The sequence below is a fragment of the Lepisma saccharinum genome, chromosome 3 (assembly GCF_977018435.1).
Source record: "Lepisma saccharinum chromosome 3, izLepSacc3.1, whole genome shotgun sequence".
Taxonomy (NCBI): domain Eukaryota; kingdom Metazoa; phylum Arthropoda; class Insecta; order Zygentoma; family Lepismatidae; genus Lepisma; species Lepisma saccharinum.
This window is the reverse complement of record NC_139231.1, coordinates 27,638,360-27,663,436: the sequence shown is the minus strand read 5'-3', so window position 1 is coordinate 27,663,436 and position 25,077 is coordinate 27,638,360. Positions and strand designations below refer to the sequence as shown.

The window sequence follows — 25,077 nt, the reverse complement described above, 5'->3', positions numbered from 1 at the left end:
AAGGACAGTTAATTTTTTCTTGGTAGATAAGGGATAACATTAAGAGACCATACTGGTGGGGCAAAAAGTAGGGGGACATCCCCCACACACACTCCCCTAATCGCTGCTACTATACATGTTCATGTACATTAATTCCCCTAATGACTTGGTCAGGAAAATTTTTGTTCTTGGTCTGGAGAACCTGGAAAAGTCAGGGAATTTTGTTTTCACAAAATAGACACCCTGAGACTAAAAATATTTAAGTTAATATTTTAAGTTACAATTATATTGTACATCCAGAATGTTTTATTTTCACTGGAAGAAAAGTTACTGAAATTATTATTAGTTTCATTAACACACTCAACAAACATTTCCATAGTAGTTACAGTATCAGAAAAATGTATGTTTACATATATTTTTTATTTGCTTTAATATTTTACAGGGCTGTTTACTAAAAAAAGCTTTTCTATAAAAAATCATATATCTATGTGCATGATGCCAAAAACCATGCAAGCAATTTTAACACGTTAACTGCCGGATGAAATTTTCAATATTCACTGACAGCACCGTTAATGCCATTGGGTAGTGTTTCTGTTGTAAAATAACTTCATGTTATCAAATTTCGAATTTGGTTTTTATTATACCGATAAATCAAAATTACAGTGTGTCGTTCCCATGGGAACCAACGCGGCGACAAAAGGAATACATTCATTCAGTGCTCCACTGGCGATTGAAAAGCAACAATCAATTTCACGAAAATGCATTCTTTACTTTGAGCTTTATATTTGACCTGCTTAGTTAGAAGTATTCTAAACAAATTGGTCTCTGAAAAAGAAGGCCGAAAAAGAACAGCGAATAAAGTGAAGATGGTTGTTACTTTTTGTGAAGGGTGTGAAGGTAAACCACATATGTGTATTCCTTGCTTCAATAACGTTCACGTGGAGTGATCACAGTTTTCAAGTGTTGACTGAAACTTTTCAAAATTTTTCAATGCAGTAGTGTAACTCATTTCGTTTACAAAAATATGAATATCATGTACTGTATGTGCTGTATTATATTTTTTCCTGTTCCCAAAATATATGCCATTGTATGAATACATATTTGAAATGTATGCTAAAGATTATCTCGTAAGTTGGTGCATATTATAAAAAATATAAAATATAAATAAAATATTAAAAAAATAAAATGAAACCCATATTTCACATAATTGGTGCAACTTAACTGTAAAAAAGGGCCCATTTACTCATATTCGACACGCTCAACCTCAACTGCATAAAGCAGGATCTACCATACAGAGGGACAGTGAAAGCAAGCTGTTATCAGAGTCCATTATTCTAGGAAATTAGTTACGAATTCAAAACCAGAAACTTAGATCTTTTCCTTTTTATTTTAACAGTGCAAAGGTACTTTTATAGAATGGTAACAATCAAAAAGTAAATATATTCCCTTTCTTTATAAATCCATAATCAGACAACTGTATGATATGCAACTTAAATTTATATTCTACAACTTAATTGATTAATAATTGGGGGATAATACGTGAGTAGTGAATGCAGCCATACGACCGAGAATTCTAAGAATAGGTTCCTCAATACCCAAACTAATATTAATTTAATTAGAAGTTAGAATAACAAAAACCTAATATAGGGTAAAGAAATGAACAAATAAACTATAGAATTTAAAGGAACCACACTATGTAAATTCCCCATCATATTGCCACACTTACCATACACGTTTACAGTCAGAGCTACACTCCTCTTTCCCCCGTGACCGTTGCCTCAAGACAAACGTTCTCGTTTCCTCCTGGCAGCTCTGAGCATAACAGCCAATCAAATCCAGGCATGACATCAGTTGCAGTGTTACCAGCACATTTAGTACATTTGTGGGCAGAGGGTTATATTGGTGAAAATAGTGTAAAGGCGACAAATGCAAATATTGTCCCCATTCTTATACGGATGTCTCGCCAAAGTGTTACATAGGTGCAAATAGCCTCAGTATTGATGCACCAATACCACTGTCTAATTATATATACAAATACCACAAATAAATTAAAAATAAATAAATATATTAAAATGCTGTATTTAAATAATGAATTAGGAAGATGATGGACAAACTGAAGGAGAGCCTGGAAATTGCTAGTTATGACACTGGACATGGAGCATGTTTCATACCAAGCCCCTTCAGTGTGTAAAAAAACCATTGATCGTTCATGTGCTCCCACCAGACTAAGGCAACACAATGCCTGCTATAGAGACAATAGTCCAGTCTTAGTGGAATGCAAGCAACATGTGCAGCTTGTGGCGTCACTTCGTACGAAAAGTTGAACTTATTTCTGAAGGTTCTTTTCCAAGTGGCACACATATCTCTAGTCTGAAAGCTCCCCAAACATTCAGTTTGTAGATATATTTGCAGTGGAACCTCAAATGTTTTTCAGGGCACCAAGACAAGAGGACTTAAAATGTAGGAAAATACCATATACACGCTTCGCCAAGGTATAATGTCCTACGTTTCCCCAATACAAGAGAAAAACACAGCCATAAATCTAGGAGTGTAGTACACACTGACAAAGGATGGCTAGTTCTGAGTTGCCAAGCATCTTGCTACCCCAGCCCCTAAAACAGGACAGGGGTGGCACAGGTGAACATTCTTCTCTTGCTCCTTTGAACATTTTACGAGAATCGCAGAAGGTTCAGTTCAGTCTATTTCTGTTTTAACGCTCGCATCTTCATCCCTCCCTCATATATATGCTGCTGGGCGATGCAGTGACCATCTCAAAGGAGGACTAGCTGCTGATAGACAATAAGATGTGGCAACGCTTTCGACTGTCCCACTGTTTCACCAAGCGGTGAATATCCTGCTCGTAGAACTCCTTCGGCTAAGATCGGAACCAGTTGGGAACATTGTCCATGACTTCATTCTCTGAGTGGAAGTGCCGACCCTTCATGCGTTTTTCAATGGACCAAAGATATGGAATAGATCAGCGCTATATGGTGAGTGTTCCAACACTGCCCACCCAAATGTTGCCATCTTGTTCTTTGTAACAGCTGGCGTATGTGGTCACACGTTGTCATGCAGGAAAACCACTCCAGAGGACAACAGGCTTTGCCATTTGGCCTTGATTGCTGCGTGGAAACGGTGGAGGATACTGACAGAGCATGTTCTTCATAGACTGCCTTCATTCGCTGCTGCACTTCGTGAACTTCAACCCCTTCTGCTACTCAAAAACGAATAACACCACGTTGCTCTTCTTTGCTGGCAAACATTCCATTACCACAGGCAAAGCACTGACTGACTGACTTACTGCTTGCCTGCCTGCTCACCTTCTCGGATGATACTGCTTCCCGACCGCCTATGAATTTCACGTGCTCACATGCGACTATCTAAAGCGAGTCGATTATGCAGTAGGGGTTTCCATTCTTACCTTCCGCTCTACTTCTACACAGAGTAGTCGCCACACACATAACCCAATACATCCACTGTTCAGTTTTCATTTGATCCACCCTAATAAAATGTAGTAAAAATTGAGGTCTCAGTATATCTATCGCACATGTATCCAGATAGAATATTTCACATTTGTTTCTTCTGTATTTTTCCCTGAAACTCCCAAGAAACATTACTTGTATTTGTAATGTAGAGGTAGTAATCAATAGTTTTGATAGTTTATGTTTATGTAAATGGTTTGCAACAATAATCTCCCATCTCGCAGTCTAGTGACCTCAGGAGACTGCAATAAGGACAATAACAATTATGCACTGTTAATTTATTAATAAGTTATGTACTACTAAGTAAATTGCAGGTTGATTGAACAGTACTTTTTACAGTGTCTTACGTGTCTCGTGCTGTATTTTAAAGTATACTTACCTATTTTACAATATACATTTTCATTCATCTTTCTCTTTCTTAGTGGACAGGTTTTTCAGTGCAACTTCCAGGCTTTCTAATCTTGCATCTTACACTTTATGCCAGCTTAGGATTCACTTGATTTAATTTTATCTTTCATCTAATATCTTCTTGGACCCTTTCCTTACCAGTGCATATTTTAACAGGCAGTGTTCCAGTTAATTTATTTTTCTCTTCTTGATCACTTCCAGCATTGCTCTTCTTTCACCAGCTCTTTTGTACTGTGTCTGTCAATTTCACATTTGCCATTCTTTGCCATAGCCACATTTCTAAACGTCTAGTTACTTTTCCTCAGAAACCCTATGTACTTTTTCCTAGATGTTGAGCTCCCAAGCATTAATAGACTCCTGAACTGGAAAAAGGTTTGAAACCAATAGTGTACCAGATAAGAATGTATTTATTTTATCTGATTAGTAGATGTTCAAATGTATATTTGTTACTTTTTGGTACTTTCAGTTGTCTGAAGCAATATGGAATAGATTTATGGAAAACCAACAGACTGAAGAAACATTTAGGAAAAAAATGATGTTGTGGAAGGACCTTTATGTTCACATACGGGTAAGTATTCATTGTCATGAAATATTATTAATGAAGCTTAAGAAGCAGAATATGCAAACTAAGAATCTCAGAACTATATATTTATTAAAGTTTAGCTCATCTATGACCTTATTTTTTTAGCCTTGGGTAGTTGTTTCAGATAAGAGATTTCCTTGAAGAGTGTGATTGGTGGAAATTGAGTTATAGTAAGTTAAAGCATTAGACTGGTCTGGAAAATGTGGAAAAAACAGGGAATTTATTCAGGCAATAGAAGTGGGAGCACTGAGCAGTGCTAAAGGTGACTGAAAAGTATTATATTTGTGGCTAAGGAAGGACTAGTGTGTTACATCTTGCTTTTGTTTTAAAATATTTATAATAGCATGTCCACCGTTACTCTTGCGACCATCAGAGACAATTTGTAACTTGTGTCATAAAGTTACACTTGAACCCCATAGGACTTGAATAAATTGTTATTCAGCAAAGTTTTTACTATAAGATCAAAATCTTCATGTTAAAGAACTGTTTGCTAAATACACTGGAACCTCGATTTTACATTTTTAAGGGGTCCAGGTTGAAATAACTTAAAATGTGGGAAAATTTTACAGTATTTTGCTCTGTTCGGACCATGTAGATTAAATGTATAATGCAGAAAAAGGTGAAACTGGGGAATGTAAAATCTGAGTTCCAGTGTAGTATTAATTAGGGCTGAGCCGATGCCGATGTATTGGTATCAGAAAGTATAAGTTGGATTCTATTTACTGATACTTTTCCAGCATTTTCGTCTTTCGCGGGGTCTGCAATAATATCATGTAAAAATATCATGTGACATTTTCACAGAGAATTATCCTGAAAATTATGCAAAATTAGAAGTTTAAGCTTATTTTGCACCAATATTGTGTGAATTATTGTTTTTTGTGATTAAATAGCAAGTATGTTAATATTGTGTTATAATTGTTGAAATTTTTAATCAAAACTATGATAAATTGATGCTTATAATTAGTATTACTGTTACTATCACTATGCAGTATTATTATCACTCATAATATTAATCACTATTTTGGACAACTTTTAATTGTTACAATTTTCAAGCATCATATCGGTAATGGTAGAAATTGTTAAGAATATTGACAACAGTACGGGTATTGAATCTTCTATAAAGATTTGTTTATTTTGAGTAATATAACAAAAAAATTATGCCAAGTTTTACTGTAAAATCTTCCAAAGACTTGGCAAATACTGAGATGTACATTTTGTGTGAAGATACGAAATAGAAAGTATGTCAAGTTTCAGGTTCATTTTATACTAAAAATGTAAGGAAGAGGCCATTATAAGCATTATTTCCTTAAAGTTCATAGTTTTCACTTTTCAGTTATGTATAATTTATAAAATTGGTAAGTTTTCTTTTTACACCTCCAAAGTTTCATTCCTCGTAGATATAACAATAAACAAATTTCATTGACTTAACATGGAAGAAATGTGCCTGCATAGCTTTTAGTGTGAAAGCATGGTGGCGACAGACCTGGAAAACCGGGAAAAGTCAGGGAAATGTCAGGGAATTTCGTCTTCATTGACTTCGAACACTCTTTTGACGAAAATTGTTATAACTCTGGCACTATGGGAGCAATCTACTTCGGATAACTTTTGTTTTGCAGCGCCGAACCGAGGAAGGGGGGTTTGGGGGGTGCGACCCCCGAATTTCAATGGAAGAAACAAAAATCTGGAGTTTGCTACATTCTTTTCAAAGAATGGACATTTCTCAAGAGAATGAAACATGTTTCATGTTCTTGGGTGCCATACAAGTTGACTAATAAGCCAAAATGTGAAACTGTTTTTTACGAAAAATAGGTAATTTGCATTTTTGGAGGAAAATTGTTATAAGTTGGGCACTATGGGAGCCATCTACTTCGAACAAGTTTTGTTTTGCAGCTAAAACATCAGAGCATGCAACCGTGTACAATTCAGAATGCCGAACCGAGGAAAGGGGGTTTGGGGGGAACGGCTACCGAATTTCAATGAAAAAAAAAACATAAAAATCTGGAGGTTACCCCCTCTTCCCCCGCTTTTTGGGAAGAAGGCGCGAACTTTAATATTCTTTTCAAAGAATGGACATTTCTCAAGAGAATGAAACATGTTTCATGTTCTTTGGTGCCATACAAGTTGAATAATATGCAAATTTTTTTTTTTTTTTTTTTTTTTTTTTACGAAAAATAGGTAATTTGCATGTTTGGAGGAAAATTGTTATAACTCGGGTACTATGGGAGCAATCTACTTCGGATAAGTTTTAGTTTGCAGCTAAAACATCACAGCATGCAACCGTGTACAATTCAGAACACCGAACCGAGGAAGGGGGATTTTGGGGCTCGACCACCGAATTTCAATAAAAGAAACATAAAAATCTGGAGTTTACCTCCTCTTCTCCCGCTATTTTGGGGAGAAGAGACATACCTTAGTATTCTCTTCAAAGAATAGACGTTTCCAAAGAGATTGAAACATGTTTCATGTTCCTGGGTGCCATACAAGTTGAATAATGAGCCAAAATGTGAAACTCTGTTCGGAAATGTGGCATGGATATGTTGTGGAGATGGGGAGAGAGGCGAGGTTGGTCATCAATATGAATTTCCCAGCCTTTCTCGAGACCTGTGTCAGAGTTTCCACCCAAACATAAGAGTATGAAGGTCCAAAAAGCACATTCATTTCGTAATCGGCACCATGATACCATATGGTATCATCGGGCCAGTACGACCTTACTCTGATGATACCATATGGTTGGTATCATCGGAGGAATAAGGTTAAGCCTCTAAATATTACGTGGAAAATGCATTGAATTATAATTTTTTCTTGTCCGTATAGGAGTAGTAAGGGGACTTGTCAACAGATGGAGGGGATAAGAGCGTGTGGCGCCGTCCGATAGTTGTCGGACATCGTAGTAAGGCATTTTGTTGGGCAAACTGGAGGAACATGGAAACAAATATGTTCCATTGATACATACGATTTTTGTCTAATATCGCCACCCGACAAAGTATCTCACTACAACATGCGACAGAAATTGCATGGACTGCAACATTCAACAAAAATCGCATGCATAAACAAGAAGAGCTTTAGACTGCAAATATGCTGCTGGAATTTTATTATTCTTCTGGCTCACTTCACCTTATTGAATGTAGCAGTGCTTACGAAGGCTTTCTTTTATCATCCTGACGTATTACTGGTTTCGCACAAGTTAACATACGTTTACAATGACATACAATGACATTGCAATATTCTTAGATATCAAGAAGAATCCAACCAAACGGGATATATATTGAATACTATCACGAAAAAGTGAAACATAAATCTGCATTGGTGAACGTTATAAAAATTGGCAAGTGCATGCTCCCAACCTCAAATTTACTGCAACACTAGTATTGCAATGAAATTAACACCACTCTCTGTCCTGTCTGTTTAATCTCGGGAGAGATGGTCTTAAATGTACCGTCACACGGGAGCCACATCTTCGTATTTGTCGCACGAGATATGTTTTGAATTACCAAGCTAAGTGCGCACTATCGGCAGTTGTCGAGCGAGTAATAATGGAGCTCAGTCGTTAGGGCATCTGACTACTATGCGAGAGACCCGGGGTCGATCCCCTGCGGGGGAGAACCGGGATGTTTTCCACCTATTCAAACTGCTCCGGTGCCCACCCAGCATCATATGAAGCTGGTACCTTCAGGAAACTTTGAGGGATAAAGGTAGCCAGGAGTGTGGTGCTGATGACATCACCCCCACCTTCAGCCGTGATCAAGAAAGTGTGGGGCCCTAACTCCACACCAAAATTCCATTATCTAAAATCCTTACCTTAAAATTAATAAATGGGTATGGAAAATAACTTTCCCAAAATAACTTTCAAGATTTCAAACTCAAAGAGGCGTAAGCCATGTGACTTACAATTTGTAGTTTAAAAACACAATGAAGGTATAATACACCAGATATTTACCAGAAAATGCGCTAAAATGAAAATGGGAATTTTGGTTAAAATAACACCGTATAGTAAAAAATAAAAAAATAAGAAAATACACAAATTTGAAAAAAAAAATAACAAAATATCAAGGTCCCTACCGATTAGGCATAAATAAAACAAGAATATCAGTTGTAATTTATTGCATTAGTAACAGTGAGTCCTAACCTAATTTTCGGCATAATCACCACCGTTGTTCTGCCATGTGTCGTAGCATGGCACTAAATGTTGTATGCCCATGGAATATATGTCTGACAGCAAAGACTGGAACTATCTCTACCGCAGTGTAGCTGTCAAATCCTTGCCCTGCCAGAAACCTCTTCAGTTAATCAAAGACATGAAAGTCGGTATATTCAAGGCCAGGGCTGTACAGGGAGTGGCCCAAGATCTCTCACCTGAAGTGATGCAAAGGGCCCATGTGTACTCAGCTGTATGGGGTTGTGCACATTCGATTGGCCTTCCGTGAATTGTCTGCACCATCGTCTGACCATACTATCACTCACGACGTCCGGTCTGCACAACTCTCACGATTGCTGGTGGCTCTGTGCCAAATTCTGAGCGTGCAAAAATCTGATTACTACACGTAGGCTACATCGCAGTCGGTGGGAGACTCTGAGAGCTGCAATCTTTAACCTAGAATTGTCCTAAAACTGCTGCATTGCAACTGTACCAGATTACAGCTACATGCCACTTCTTCCTGCCTGCATGTGTGTGTGTGTGTCGTTCTCCGACAACTAGTGCTGCGTATAGGCACCATTGGAGCTTTTTCAGGATGCCCCTCGTATATGAACTTTCAGAAGCTTTTATTATTAGTGTGTTCCTGTTTTAATGTGTTGGTTAGCTAAATGAAGTACCTATACAATGCAATTCTATAAATTCCTTGCGTTAAATTTCTAAAACTTACATACCCTTTTCGTCAGCATGAATGGTATAACTGTATGTTGTCAGTTTCACAGCACTTCACTTGAATATACTGTACTGAAGCAGAGATCCCATCGATAATGTAAGGAAATATGACACTTTATTTTGTTCGATTCAATTGTTTCACTTATATGCAAGAGTTAAGTTGTTTGCTTTACAGAGAAGAGAGAAGTAGCTTTATGCATTGAAAAATGAGTCCGCACTCATAGTTTTTGCAAGCAGAGGGTTCCAAACCTCAGTGAAAATATCAACATACAGTAAAACCTGTCTATCCCGGAACATGATGGTTCCGAGCAAAATTTTCCATCTTAACAGTTTTCCTTCTTATACAGGGTTGACTTTAAATACAGTATAGAGCGCTGCAGGAAATAATGAAATAACAGATTTACATTTCGCATTACTTATAATGTAGACTACTAATGCATGTACGTACATGAATAAAAATGCGATACAGTCGCAATAAGCATTGCAAAGATTACAATTATGTAACTACACAACATGTTGGTACACTTTTTACAGTATTGTAAGTACTTATGTATCTTTTCGAACCCGGCACCCCTGGCGTTGTAGCGCGATGTGCATAGAGGGGAAGAGAAAGATTGAAAGATGGAATAAGAGAGGTGAAGAAAGATTGAGATAAAAGTGAAGAAAAAAGAAAGAAACAAAGAGAGAGATAACAAGAAAAATAGAAAGATGACGAAAGAACAGAGGAGAAATAGACAAAGAAAGGTGGAGAAAGAGGGTAAGAGATGAAAGAAAGAAACTGAATCGTAGCAGCTATGAGTATTGAGATAATTCTAAGTCTTTTAGAATTATCTCTTAGCCTTCATGGCATTTTTAACTTCATGTATTTTTAAATTCCATATCCAATCACCTTCTTTTACCTAATCCTGGATTTTTTACTTATATGACGAAGTATTTTATATACTGAAAAGAGACCTGAAGAAGCAAAGCGTAGCTTCGCGAAATGTCGTCTGCAACCATTATACTCACTCACGTAAGTTTTTTACTTTTTTTACTGTAAAAGAATCTAAAATGTAGTGACATTCTTACACACACATTTAAATACATGAATTGCCCTAATGACTTGCTCTGAGAATTTTTTGCATCTTGGTAGGGAAAACCTGGAAGAGTCAGGGAATTTTGTTTTTACGAAGTTTTAAAAACCCTTATTATGTACTTCTTGTATTTTCAGGACTGCTTCCCTAGGTACGGTCTGTTCTTGGTTGGCTCCACCATGAGTGGTTTTGGCAGTGATAAGAGCGATGTAGACATGTGCCTTCTGGTGCGCCACACTGAGATGGACCAACGAAATGAGGCTGTTAAACATCTGGAAGTGATCCTTAATCATTTAAAAAAGTGCGGTAAGAAGAAGAAGAAGAAGAAAAAAATTCTCTGAATACTTTTCTTAAATTTGTGTATCTCTAAACTAGGAATGGGGCAGATTAATCAGTAGTGTGATCAGAATATGCCAATCTGATCATATTGGTAAATTTACCCATGATTTTACTGATCCAATTTACTTCAAACTTTTGCCATTTCATTACTATTTTTAATGAACATAAATAGGGCTGACCCGATACCACTTCCAGCTGATACTGATACCAGTGCCGATACTCTTGCAGTTTCCCACCAATATTGATACTTGAAAATAGTAGCAGTTCAAAGTTACTCTCGTGAAATTTCGTATTTGCACAATGTAATGGATATTTCCGATTAATTTCGAAATTAACTAAGGGTTAATTCACTAAGGGTACGACATCTGGAGTGGAGATGGTACCGTGTCACTGCTTTGTTTGTTCCTGGGTGGCGGTAGTTGCATATTTTCCCGTTTGGTGGCACTGGCATGTGTATCCTGGCTTGTGTCGTCTGCTGTGCTTTCTGCTTTCGGTTATCAGGTGGTTTTGCCAGGTAGTGGTTGGGGGCTGGAATGTTTGCTGGGTCGTGCTGCTTGGTGTGCTGCAGTTACTGTTCCTCGTGTGGCTGGGGGATGGGGTCGAGTATGTGCTGTGCACTGCATCTTTTCTTTTTCTGGTCTGGGATCTTGTTAAAGGACAGGGTGCCAAGTCGGGTGTTCCTGTCCATTGTCCAGGTTCAGCGCTGGTTTCTGTTGGATAATAGCATGGATTTCTTTGATGGTGTTTTCTATTACAGAGCCGGTTGGGTGAAGTATTGATGTGGAGGATATGGTGTGGTCTGAGGAGTGGGGGTGTTGAGAAAGGCCTGATTTTGATGTGTCTTTTTTGGCATCTTTTACGTGTTCATCAATCCGTTCTCAAACAGTGCAGATGGTTTTGCCAATGTAGCTGTTGTGGCATTTGCATGTGGCCTTATAGACACCAGGTGATGGAACTTTGGGTAGGTAGTATCTCTTGAAGTTGGGTAGTGCTCTTCCAAGTTGAGATACAGGTTTGTGTGCCAGTCTGATGTTGAAGGGTTTGAGGGTCTTGGATAATTTGCCTGATGTGGTGGGGTGGTATGGAAAAGTGATCCATTTGGGTTTGGGATTTTAGTTCAGGTTATCTCTGTCTCGTGAGTGTCAGAGCTGAGCTGCTTTTGTACACCACGTGGATAGCTGGCATTTGGTGTAACAGTTGTTTAGTCCTATTTCAGTTACGCATGCCATTTCATCATGGATGTAGTCTTCTCTTCCGTGCAGCTATGTGTATGTGTGAAGTCTTTTCTGTGGAAGTTCATCCATACTCCAGCTTTCTGTTATTTTTTTTTGGGGGGGGGGGTTGGATTTGGCATGGATGTACTGGGTGCCTGAACCTGGTTTCCCGTACACGGAATCAGAATATTATTAATTTTAATATATAAGCATTCCAATAGAACTATACCATTGCTTTATTGCATTTTTCATAATTTCTAGGATATTCAGACTGCATCCATGCCAATTCAGAACATTCTCGTATAACAATGGATAATATATTTTTAAATATATTTTCCTGAGAGCACTAAAACTTATGTTATAATAATAAAGCTATAAAAAATGAAGAAAAGCTTTTTAATATAGCAAAAGAAAATGGTTTCACACTAACAGAATAAACCTAATCAGTAAACAAGTCACAAGAAAACTAAAGAAGAGAAATACGGACAAAGATGAGAAATCTGTTGAAAATAATTTTGTTTGCATTCCATTCCACAAGGGATTCTCACATAAAATTACAAAAACTTAGAAGTTTTAATTTCAAAATTGTTGTTAGATCACCAAGAAGTTTGGAATGTACATTTAATGAGTACAAAATGAGAAAATCTCTACCAGATGTGGAAACCACAGGAATATATATATAATATATGTTGTTCATGTTCAAAGAATAACGTAGGACAAACAGCAAGGAAAATGACAATAAGATAGCATGAACACGATTTGGACATTATAAATGTAAACCCAAGAACAGGCTTGTCAGCTCACATCATCGAAAAGAAGCATTTGATTAAAAAGAGATGGGTTTTAAAAAGAGTGACTGGAGACATAGATTTGAATGTCTGGGAAGCTTTGTTCATTGCAGACAAACACTGGAATAACTTAAATAATGAAAATGTTAACGTAGACCCACTATGGAGTTTTCTTTTTCACAAGTGGGGTAAGCCACCCCACCATCTTTAAAATTTAATGTAAAGGAAAACATCAAGAAACTGTGAAAGCAATGATGATTTTGAATTGCCCAAAATTTGCATATTGAACCATTTCCGACATATATTTATACCCTTCTACAAGATCATTGCCATGCTTAAAAATGTGGTGTATATTATAATTATGTAATTGTAAACACAATGTACGTACAGTTCACAAGAACTACCAACAACTGATATTATTTACAGTAACCTAACTTATTTTACAGGCAGGAATTTTCATCTTTTTGAACTTCTTCTGTATGCATGAGAAGTACTTTCCCTTTTCAGGGACCAACAGTAGTCTGCCATCATGTTCACAGTCCAACCACCATGGTATTTTCTTTCCATATCTTTCAAATCCTGATGGAAACGTTCACCCTGTTCCTTACTGTAAAATCCAAGACAGGTATCTGGAAAATAGTCAATGTGAACAATGTAACTTCAAACTCATGTTACAACCTAGTTTTCTCAAATTTTCCATGGTGTTCACAGTGGTTTTGTAAGTTGGACTCCTGTTTCCTAGGAAGTTCTTTACATCTTTGTAGCTCTCCCAGGCTTGCTTTTCTGTTTGGCTCATTGTATCCTCAAAATTGGGATCACACATTAATTTCCTGATCTGAGGTCCTGCTTTCAGCTTATCTATGGTCATTCTCTGATAAACACTACATATGTACTTGAAACACTCACTGTCCTTATCTGGGGCATGTACAAACTGGCTCATGATACCCAATTTAATGTGTAGAGGAGGGAGAAGAACTTTTGTGGGTTCCACAAGGGGCACATGCATAACATTCTTTGTTCCGGGTGTCAAGGGTCCTCTGGTTGGCCACTCCCGCCTTTGCCAGTGATTTTGTCTGTCTCGACTATCCCACTTGCACAGGAAACAGCTAATTTTTGTGTATCCTATGATTCTTTCAAAGTAATAGAATAAGCAACTAGTACAGATCCAAGAACATTTCCATTGTGGAGTAAAACACCTTTCAAGCTGGTTACAGAAGAATCTATGAACAGCCTCCATTCAGGAGTTGCATACTTCACACCAAGCCATGTTACGAGTTTCGGTATGTCATTGCAGAAGATCATAGACCTTTCTTCTGATAATGAAGAAACTATTTCTTGTTCCCGGGATCTGTAACATGTAATTTTAGTGCCAGGTAACAATAAATATCTGTCTTTCAGTACGGAAGCTAACAGTTCAGAACTTTTCTTTGGTAATGCAAGATCACATACCAAGTCATTCAGTGCGGTCTAAATAAGTGTGGAGTATTGTCACTTGTACTGGGTACAAAGTCATCTTCTGATCCACTGATGTCTGTTGTATCACTTACAACTTCCTTTCGAGGGGATGTACAGCTTGAAGATGGACGAGAAGGAATAGGTAGACTTTTGTCATGTTTGATTGGTCTCATTGCAGATCGCAAATGTGGATACACTATGTCATTTTTGTTCTTGGCACTGAAACCTTGCACTTTAACCTGACAAAAATAACAGTCATCAGTATGGTTTAATTGTTCCCTCCATACCATTGGCAGAGCAAAATAGAATTTCTCTCTTTGTCCGCTCATCCAGAACCTCAAACCTTCCACACAAGTCTTACATGCTTTCTGGGGTGCCTATGGTTTATTTTCATCGCCACAAGTCCAAAATACGCAAGGTAGGCTTCTTTGACGAATGGCGTTATCTTTAGTCTTTGTTTACACAACATGTACTTCCCACATATGTAACAGAAAGTGTTCGGGTCATTTTTGCAGCCACATGAAGACATTGTTGTCCGAATATACACAATTTGTCACTTCATGCAACCGTTCAGCACTAAGAATACAACACACTCGACAAACTGTGAAACAAAAAACAGTCGAATTAGTGTTGCCAGACCACATACAAAGGTGTAATCACAATTTAACTCTAAATGCTCTCCATGCCCACCTATGGTATATAAACGGGACTTTCATGAAACACAAATTCCTGATTTTCTCGAAAACCTGACGTGATAGGAAAAATTTGCAATTACGAGAGACCGGATCTTTTGAACCTAAGAAACGTGTTGTATTGCTGTTGAAGGAGGTTATTTTCAATATCTCTTATAACACACGAGGTTAGTGATCATTATTATTACTTTTAAATATAATTTTACGCTTTCGGTTTGCTTAATGCGACGGGATGCTGTCTGCCCTTTCTGTCAACTGAGGATAAAGTAAACGATGTCTAATCTAAGATTAGATGTCAGAAATAAGGGGCCAGAAATATTTGTATTTGGGAGGCCACCTTTTCCAGCATCCTTGCGACAAGTCACGTGCTTATTTCAATTGTAATTGTAACTGTAATTGTGAAAAGTGGAAACATTACAAAACAAGTGGTTTCTGTTACGGACTTCCTGTAACGCAAATTGCCGGGACCTGTTGCATGAAGGTGCGGCCGACGGGCTCGCGGTAAACGACTGAAATAACCTCCCTGTATAACAGACTGCTTGTTTTCACAGTTAAGTTGCTCTATTACAACAATGTATCATTGACAACATCCACTGTATAACTAATTCTTTTTTGTTTAAAAAATTGTTAACCATTGTTATAACTGTATCTTTAGTCAAACTATAAATAAATGTCTGAAGAAGGGAGCGTGTGTTCTCCTGAAATGTCACAGCGAAAAACTGTGTTTTTATGCTTGTAATAACCGTAGACTACAAGAGAAATAATTCTCAAATGCAAGCAATGCGTACATACAAGAAAAAATATTATTCAGACGGAAATAGTATCAGCTTGCATTGGTGAATATTTTCCAACCATTACTTTCTGGTACCAATGCTACTGGTATTTGTCATTGGTAGCAACTCAGCCCTCAACATAAACATATAAATAACATGCCCTGGTTTTTTGAAAGTTAAATATTAGAGCTGAGCCGATATTGATACGGGGTGTTTCATGGAGTCTACAAAAATGCTGCACAACACCTTTATGGAATCTAAGGTATCCTGGAAATTTGCAAAATGCATTATTTTCTTCACTTTCACTACACTGTGGGAAGAAATGGATCGTGTGATTAAATGATTATCCAATGTGACTGAATTTTTTAAAGCAAAATTATGTTCTGATCTGCTTTGAATTGTTACATTTTTCAAGTTTCAGTATCAGCAAGAGTATTAGTATTGGTATACCTATGTTCAAAGTAGTATTTTATCTGCCCTACCGAATATGCAATTCCTTTTACAAAGATAAAATTCATTGGAGTCGACTGTTAAATATGTTAAGTGAGGCTAATTAACCATGTATGTTATTCAAGGAACATTTAAGAGTTTTTATATTGGATTGATAAAATATATGATATCAGTACAGGAAAACCTTGTCAACTTCGAATTAAACGACTTCGAGTTATCCAAACTTTTCAAGATGGCGCCTGTTTTTTACGTGTAAGTGAATTACCCCCACAACTGATGTTTTATACTTGGTAATAGCTTACAAAATAAGCTTTGTATGTACTGTATAATAATATTGTAAGTTTTAAAGAAATTCTAAAAAATGTTACACAAAATGAGGGCATGGAGTTTAATGCAGACACAAAGATTCCTACAGTCTGGCAGAATTAACTTCAGACAAATGGCTGCCAGCTGCCGGCGCCACTGCAGGAGTACCAACCTACAGTGAACGCTTGACTCTCACGGAATCACGGGCAATCAGCTGACAACGGGAGATGGGAGATTTGAAAAATAATTACATTGTGTAACGGAAATATCACTGTATTAAGAGGACATGCTAAGAAAATTATAAGCATTATAAGTATTTTACACAATAAATGGATAAACAGTTTATTCTTTTACCTTTAATCCGTAATTTGAAAACACCGAGGCTCTATGCACTACTGCTTCGCTTGTTTCACCAGTCACTGCACGTAAGTCCTTTCAACAGTTGGTAACATTTCGCGTGCCCGAACATTAGAGTTTCCATTGGCCCGTTACAGCGGGAAGTCCCCCGCTCTAGCCAATTCGAGCACAGTTGCATCACTCACAGAGCGGCCATATCTCTCAAGTTAATTCTGCGGGACTGTAGGAGACTGTAACACCATTTATCCTGTATAGTTATGCAACCTGTTATGCACAGGATGCACGTGTGAACATGAAAAGTTTTCACCAAAAAAAATTGGAAAAAAAAAACTTCTTTTATTTTAATTGTGCACACACGTTGCTCTTCCATGAAATTCTTACAATTCTGGTTCATGAGAAACCCATTTGCACTGAGACCTACGGAAAGGAAAACAATCTCTCATTTATTGCAAGCAAAAGTCGAAGAATCTTTACAGCAATCACACAGGCACCAGGAAAAGTCGGGAGATATCGAACAGAATGAACGTTGGATTTTATATGGGTTTACTAGAGCATTGTCTGTTACAGGACTAACTGTCAAGATAATTCGATCTTCTCTTGTCTACTTACGCAGGTGTCTACTTCGAATTAAGCGAAACCAGTTTTGCCAAAGCATCTTGTAAACAGCTTCGTATTAAAAATTATCCGTATTTCGATTTATCCGTACCGAAATACATTAAAAATCCTATCTTATCTGCTGGGGGATGGGAAGAACTTCAGATTAAAGGGTACTTTGTATTAAACAATATCGTATTAACGAGGTTTTCCTGTATTAGCAAATTTTTATGCTGATACTATATCAGTATCAGGGAAAATATAATATTGGTTCATTCCTATTTTAAACCATATTCACATGCTCCTGAAAAATATAATAAGCATCATGCTCTGTGCTTCTGTTAGCAAATATGTCTAAGGTGGTCACAGTAATAGGGAGGAAGTATGGTCTTTATTAATTACCTATTTGCAGACTTCGTCACGAAACCTGAACTGATCCAAGCAAAAGTGCCTATTTTGAAGTTCCATGATTCTGAGAGATATTTGGAGGTGGACCTAAATTGCAATAATGCAGTTGGAATTCGCAACACACATCTTCTGTATTGCTATTCACAAAGTAAGTATGGGCATCAAAATGTGAAATTATCTATCATGAATGATAAACTGTAGCATTTTGCTTTCAATACGTATGTGACTATCTGCAATTTGAATGTGATGCAACTGTCAAATATGCATACATCACATTATTGCTGCTTATTTGGGATGGGCTACCTTAAGTAGACACACTTATCATTGTCGGCTTATGTTAGTATGTCATTGTGTTGGCTTATTAACAAAGGCAGGTATTCATAATTTTACTACTTGTGTTTTTAATATTGCTGCCATCAGAGATTGTTGTACACTCCTGGAAGAGATTGATTGGAATTGCTAAAAATAGAATTCTTCTACAATTGATGTATTTACTCATATGAACATTACAATCAATAAACAATATTTTCAATCACTAATACAATAATTAGTATTAAAGATTCAATACATCTGGTAAAGGTGTTGTATTGAATGAAAGAATGATTGCCTGCACTACTTAAAATATATTACGATGACAGTTGACAATAATCACAGCTATAAATTAACACTCTTATTTCTGCCAATATTGTTTGTGTTTATGTTCATACTGCAGATGAAGTTGATACAGAACTTTTTTTTTGTTGTTTGGTAAATTACATCCCCAATCTGCAGCATTGCACACATTTCAGTGTTTTTTTTCTTCCCTGGCATCCCAAGGCACTTATCTGTTGCAATCAAATTATATCTTCCAAAAAAAAATCTTTCACAGTCTGTACATTTTGGCAAACCCTCAAATTTTGTGTTTTAGAAGCATTAAATCTTCTACAATATATACCATATTTACTCATGTATAATGCACACGTTTTTTCAAATTTTTTGCCCCAAAAATGTGCATATTATGCACAGAATAATTTGGACAGCCAACATTAAAAGCACTCATGTTTTTACCATGTCACTGCATGTAACACATTATATCAACAGGTGCAAATACAAATTACCAGGTTGGATTTCATTAGTAATAATATTTTTTTAAAAAAACACTATACTTGTGAAATTTTGCGACCTGGAGAAAAGCAGAATTTGAGCATGTACATCCTGTCACACTGGATGTGTTGTGTGAAGGGTATTTGTTGGGCGAGAAATAATAGGAAATAACTTCCAGAGCGCTGCAAATCCATAACATAATTGTGATCTCACTTTCTTCTACTAAAGAATAAACAAGGCAGTTGCAGAAGTGAAAGTTTTGAGATGTTAAACACAGTGGAGGGAGAGGGTGCAGGTGGCGTGGGTTGGTGACTCAGTGTGTACACAAGACAATATTATCTTGGTCCACATAGCAACAGGTATTGACGACTTGAACCTGAATTGTACTGTGCATTATACTGGGTGGTCCATTTATAATGATAGTATGGAATATCGCATGCAGAATGCATCCAATCGAAAAATTGCACAGAAGAAAAGTTTGATACTATTGAGGGGGTAAGTCAATGCCGCAAAAATTTCGTCGCCACCACCCACCCCTTAGGGGGCTGGGGGGTAAATGTGAAATTTCAAATGGAACACGCCCATTTGTTTTACATATTTGGATTCCGTGTTGAAAAAGAAGTATTTTTTGTTCGAAAAATTTTGTAAAAAAATTGCAAACTTCGAACATTTATAAACATTTGGTAGTTTCAGATTCATTTTGTTCCCTTAATGTAATAACAGTTTTGGTTTCCATTGAGAACTTTGCATAAACAAATTTTATTTAAAAAAATGTGTGCAAAGAATTCGGCAAAAGAAAATTGTTTGCAATTTATGTTTTTGTGTAACAACACTACTCACTACTCCATTCAGGCTCGAGCCATGTTGAACGCAAAGTTTCCTGGTCGATGGATGAGACGTGGAGGACCCGTGTCTTGGCCAGCTCGTTCATCCAATCTCACGTCGCCTGATTTCTACCTTTGGGGACTACTTAAAGAAAAGTGCTACCACGAAATTCCAAATACGCCAGAAAACATGAGGCAACGAATTATTGATTCTTGTGCCTCTATCACTCCTGACATTTTGGGACGAACTGTGTGGAGCTTCAGACACTGTGTTTTGAAATGCATTGAAGAGAATGGTCATCATTTTGAACATTTGCTCCCTTAAACATTTATTTGTGTACCTCAAATGATAACTAATTTGTAGTAACATACTTAATTTTGTTTTTCATATGAAATTGTTCCTTGAAACCAAAGAGTTGGAACAAATTAATATTATTTATTGGTACACAAAAACATAAATTGCAAACAATTTTCTTTTGCCGAATTCTTTGCACACATTTTTTGAATAAAATTCATTTATGCAATGTTCTCAACGGAAACCAAAACTGTTATTACATGAAGGGAACAAAATGAATCTGAAACTACCAAATGTTTATAAATGTTCGAAGTTTGCAATTTTTTTACAAAATTTTTCGAACAAAAAATACTTCTTTTTCAACACGGAATCCAAATATGTAAAATGAATGGGGGTGTTCCATTTGAAATTTTACATTTACCCCCACCCCCCCTAAGGGGTGGGTGGTGACGACAAAATTTTTGCGGCATTGACTTACCCCCTCAATAGTATCAAACTTTTATTCTGTGCAATTTTTCGATTGGATGCATTCTGCATGCAATATTCCATACTATCATTATAAATTGACCACCCGATATATGAGATATAATTGATTGTTGCTTTCCCCCCATCATAAACCAGGTGTGCATTATACATGCAAGTGCATTATAGGTGCATGAATACAGTACATTCTTACTCTTTCAGTTTGTTTTTTGAAGGCATTTATGAATGTTAGACAACAAAGTAGTTTCTTCACAAGTATTTAAAGGAAGGAATCTGAATCAGCATATCTTTCACTCCAGCATGATTGGTGATTGTTGAAGGAGCCAAGTCTGGATCAAACCAATTTAAAATAAATTACAGAAATTTAGCTTCCTTACTTTGCAGAAAACTTTATTTAAAAGTTGCCTTTTGTCCACATACCTTAATCGATAACATAGAAGAAAAACTTTCAGCATATGAAATTCACCATCAAATGAAATATTCTTGATAACTTGCAATTGTGTTCACATTTTGCATTTAGGATCCCATTCAACAATTGTTACGCATCAGCTGATTATTAGTTAAAACATCCTAGTTTGTAAATATTAAGTGGAATCCAGTGTTTATCATGTGAATATTGAGATCTCTCATAAATACCTGCCTCTGCTTATCAGTAACATTACCAATAATTTTGTCGATCTAATATTTCTGTAATGAGCCTCTGACAATGCAAAATTCTGCCATTTACTCGTGATTTTGTCACATGCACATGCTGTGTTTTTTCTTGACTTGAATAAACTATTCAAGTTCGTAATACCTTATCGGTATCAGCAAAAAACAAACAAAACATGCCAGTCCATTCTTACTAGAGAGTTTAATGTTTTGTAAGAGATTATATTTCCTGTACTCACATGTAGACATATATCCAGTTTCTCTTCTGTGTTAGAAAAACAGTCTGTTGGTTGACTTTATTCATTTTTTGACATTCATATTAATTGCTATACAGTGGAACTTCAATTTTACATTCCCAGATTTTATATTTACCTGCATTATACATTCACTCTTCATTGTAACTACATAACAAAATGTTGTAAAATTTTCCTCAATTTTACATTTTCCCACATTTTAAATTTGTTTCAACTGGTCCCCTGAAAGACGTAAAATCGAGTTTCCACTGCATATCTAAACCTTTCTATCAATGATTAGTGTGTAAAAACATACTTTGTAAATTTGTGATTCTGTTTGTGCTTTTCAGGAAGGTGGTCATGACATATTATTCATTATAATGTTATGGCAGACACTTTACACTTTTACAATGCAAGAATAGATACTAAATTTAATTACCTAAATTCTTGCACTATTCTGTTTGTTCATTTCAGTGGATTGGAGGGTGCGGCCATTAGTTCTTATCATCAAATTGTGGGCACATGCACATAATATAAATGATGCCAAAAACATGACAATCTCAAGCTACTCTCTTGTCCTGATGGTTATTCATTATTTGCAATGTGAGTATTGGTTTCTGTATTTGTCATCAAAATATCTGCTGCTGCTTGTGAGTGTTAGAGGTTTTTTTTTTAAAAAAAAAAACATAAAACGTAGCCTTTTCACCCCCAGCATCACATTTTTATTAATAATGTGTGTGTGTGTGTGTATATATATATATATATATATATATATATATATATATATATATATATATATATATATATACACACACACACATTATAATATACATATATACATTATAATATACAACGTCTCTCTACTCCTGAAGATGTGATATACCATCACGAAAATTTGAATTTTTTCTTTGTCCGGTGAGTGTTTCCTCTCTCCTCTTTCACTTTTTTATATATATATATATAGTTTGTAGATGGCTTTATAAACAATATATTATTTTTAGTATAAACAGGCATGCTTGTGTAAGGTGATCTAAATTGGACCTACAGTTTAGAATGCAAAATGGAATCAAGAGTGCTGAGTATCGAACTTAGGACCTGTGGGATTGATAATTGGTACTATATTAGTGTGTCAGTTTGTCATTAAATTGCAGATTCCAACCTGATATTTTTATAAATACATTATTGTGCAAATTAATTGGGACAAGTCTAATTTTTTACACACACAGTTCAATTTAAGGCACATTTATGTAACTACCTTGTTGATTTTGAATGGGTACACTTATTTTAACTGGATGATACCTACCCCTTGTGGTGGCAGAATAGTTGTGAGCTAGAGCCTGTTGCTTCGGAACCAGAACGTATGTTTGTGAGCTACAGGATGTTTTTTTGTATTTTGTGTTGTTTTTTTTTAAATTATGGATCTCTCTCCAAGGAAGAAAGGAAAGATTGTTGCACTTATACACTGGTTGACAATTGCAAGGAAACAAACACATTTTCAGCCATAACTTTTGAGAACGTGGCTGTGTAGCGGCATAAATATATCAGTAGAGGGCACTAGGGATGAATTGCGTCCAAGAGGAGAGGCAACCTGGCTATGTGAGGTTCCTGATCAAGGACAAACACCAGACTGAGTCAGAAGGTTGCACCCAAGAGACACGGGTCAAGCACGATAGCCACTGCTATGAGTGCAATACTGTAGTGCAAACTGATTAGTCAGTTGGAAAATGACGAAAAGGGTTCATCTCAGTGATTATGATTGTGGAAGAGCTGTCAGTCGTCTTTGAGGCAGGTCAAAGTGTCACAGAGGTTGCATGTGTGATGTGAGTAGCAAAAGGTGTTTTTCCCGACTGAAGATAGCCGCCGCTACCAGAGGAACAGCTGCACGTGTGCATAGTGGAGGTCGTAGTAGGAGTTGGCCAGTTGGCCAGAAGGAATAGACATGCCACTCCTGTGCAAATTGCTGGTGAGTTTGCCGGGGCATCAGGTGTTTGTGTGTTCCCCCTGAACAATTTCACGACGAATCAATAGTGTCGGCTTGTATGCTCGGAAGCCCGTTAAGTGTGTCCCACTATCCTCCATCCACCACCGTGCCAGAATACAGTGGTGTAGGACACATCGTGACTGGGAGGAAGGGAACTGGTCCAATTTCATGTTCTCAGATGAGTCACAGTTCTGTGTATCCAGTGATTCTGGTCATCAATTGGTGAGGCGAGAATGAGGAACATGTTACCATTCACCGAACATCCGTGAATGTGATAGGTATGGTGGTCCTAGTGTTATGGTATGGACAGGCATCATGAAAAATGGACGAACACCACAGCACATCTTTGCAGCTGGATCCGTCACTGGAGAACAGTATTGTAATGAGATCCTGACAGGATATCTTCATCTTTTCCATGGTGCAGTGGGCCCTGATTTTGTGTTCATGGATGACAATCCACGTCCACACAGAACCGCCCAAGTTTAGAGACACTGGAGCGTGAGAATATCTACCGCATGGACTGACTACCATATTCCCCGGATCTGTCCGATCGAGCATGCCTGGGATGTTCTCGGAGGATGAGTTGCACAGAGGAATCCACCAGATCTGACCCTTCAGGACCTGAAAACTGCCCTAAGGGAATAATGGGACAACATACCCTTGGAACTCATGGACAGCATGGCAAACAGATGTGCAGCATGCATTGGTGCCCGAGGTGGTTATACACCTTACTGATTTGCTCAGAACTCTGTATTCATGACAGCGGACATTTCATGTCATCACTCAATATTGCTCTCCATGTGTTTCTTTTGATTTTCACAACCTGTTTCTTTCCATGATGGCGAATTCCTGCCATTTTTTGTCAATAAAGCGGGCATAATATCTGTACTCATTAGGGCTGAGTCGATACCACTTTGAAAGGATACCGATAACTATGCCGATACTCTCATTGAAACCCACCGATACCGATGCCAATACCGGTACTTGTATAATTCCAAATGTAAAATAACAAAGGTTATATTATATATATACATGTACATACATATACATACATATAATATATTATATGTTTGTGTCTGTGTAATTATTATTATTACATTTTATACATATGCATTTCTGACGAGGGGCAATGAATAAACTAACCCACCAAACGATGCTCTGTTGCAACAATGCATTTCAACTTTACATTTTTTTTTTAAAGTGACAATCGATCAGACGTTTCAAATATTATAGAAATACGTATTGAGTAAGCTAATTGCTAGGCAATCGTGTGGTCGTCGTCCTCCTCTCCCCCAATGTTGAAATATGAGATCTTACCTCTTCAACCTCCTCTAAAACTAAAGGATCACTCTTTCTTCCCAAACTAACATTAAATCATCCGTGAACACAAGAATAATTGGCGACACGATGTCTAAAACTAACAGTAAAGCTGTAATGTGAAACCAATCTCTTCTCTTTTTTGTCCTTTAACAAAGAGAATAATAATTAGTAAACAAAATGTAAGGGGAGAATGAAAACTTACCAGTCTCTTGCTTCTATATCAGGCAATTGACTTCAGTACAGTGATATTCAGAAGTGACTTTGCTTTCGATATACTTTCAGCAAATGATTTCTATGAAAAATTAAATGCATAGTTCTATCGCTTGGCGTGGTAGGAGATCCAAACCCATCGCTACACTTTCCAGAAACTAACTGCAGTCATCTGTTATCAAAGAAAATTATTCCCCTGCCATGTTCCTTGTGCTGAAACATGCCTGCTGAA

General features: G+C 37.0%; 1 protein-coding gene across 8 annotated transcripts in view; it reads left to right on the top strand.

Annotated features, from left to right (window-relative positions):
- LOC145984945 (poly(A) RNA polymerase gld-2 homolog A-like) overlaps positions 1-25,077 on the top strand; it is a 69,768-nt gene that overhangs the window by 34,879 nt on the left and 9,812 nt on the right. For all 8 annotated transcript variants that reach the window (XM_083118374.1, XM_083118372.1, XM_083118367.1 and 5 more), the window contains exons 5-8: positions 4,336-4,437; positions 10,527-10,695; positions 17,770-17,913; positions 21,809-21,937. In XM_083118374.1, coding sequence (XP_082974500.1) covers positions 4,336-4,437; positions 10,527-10,695; positions 17,770-17,913; positions 21,809-21,937 — 544 coding nt within the window. The remainder of the gene's footprint in view (positions 1-4,335; positions 4,438-10,526; positions 10,696-17,769; positions 17,914-21,808; positions 21,938-25,077) is intronic.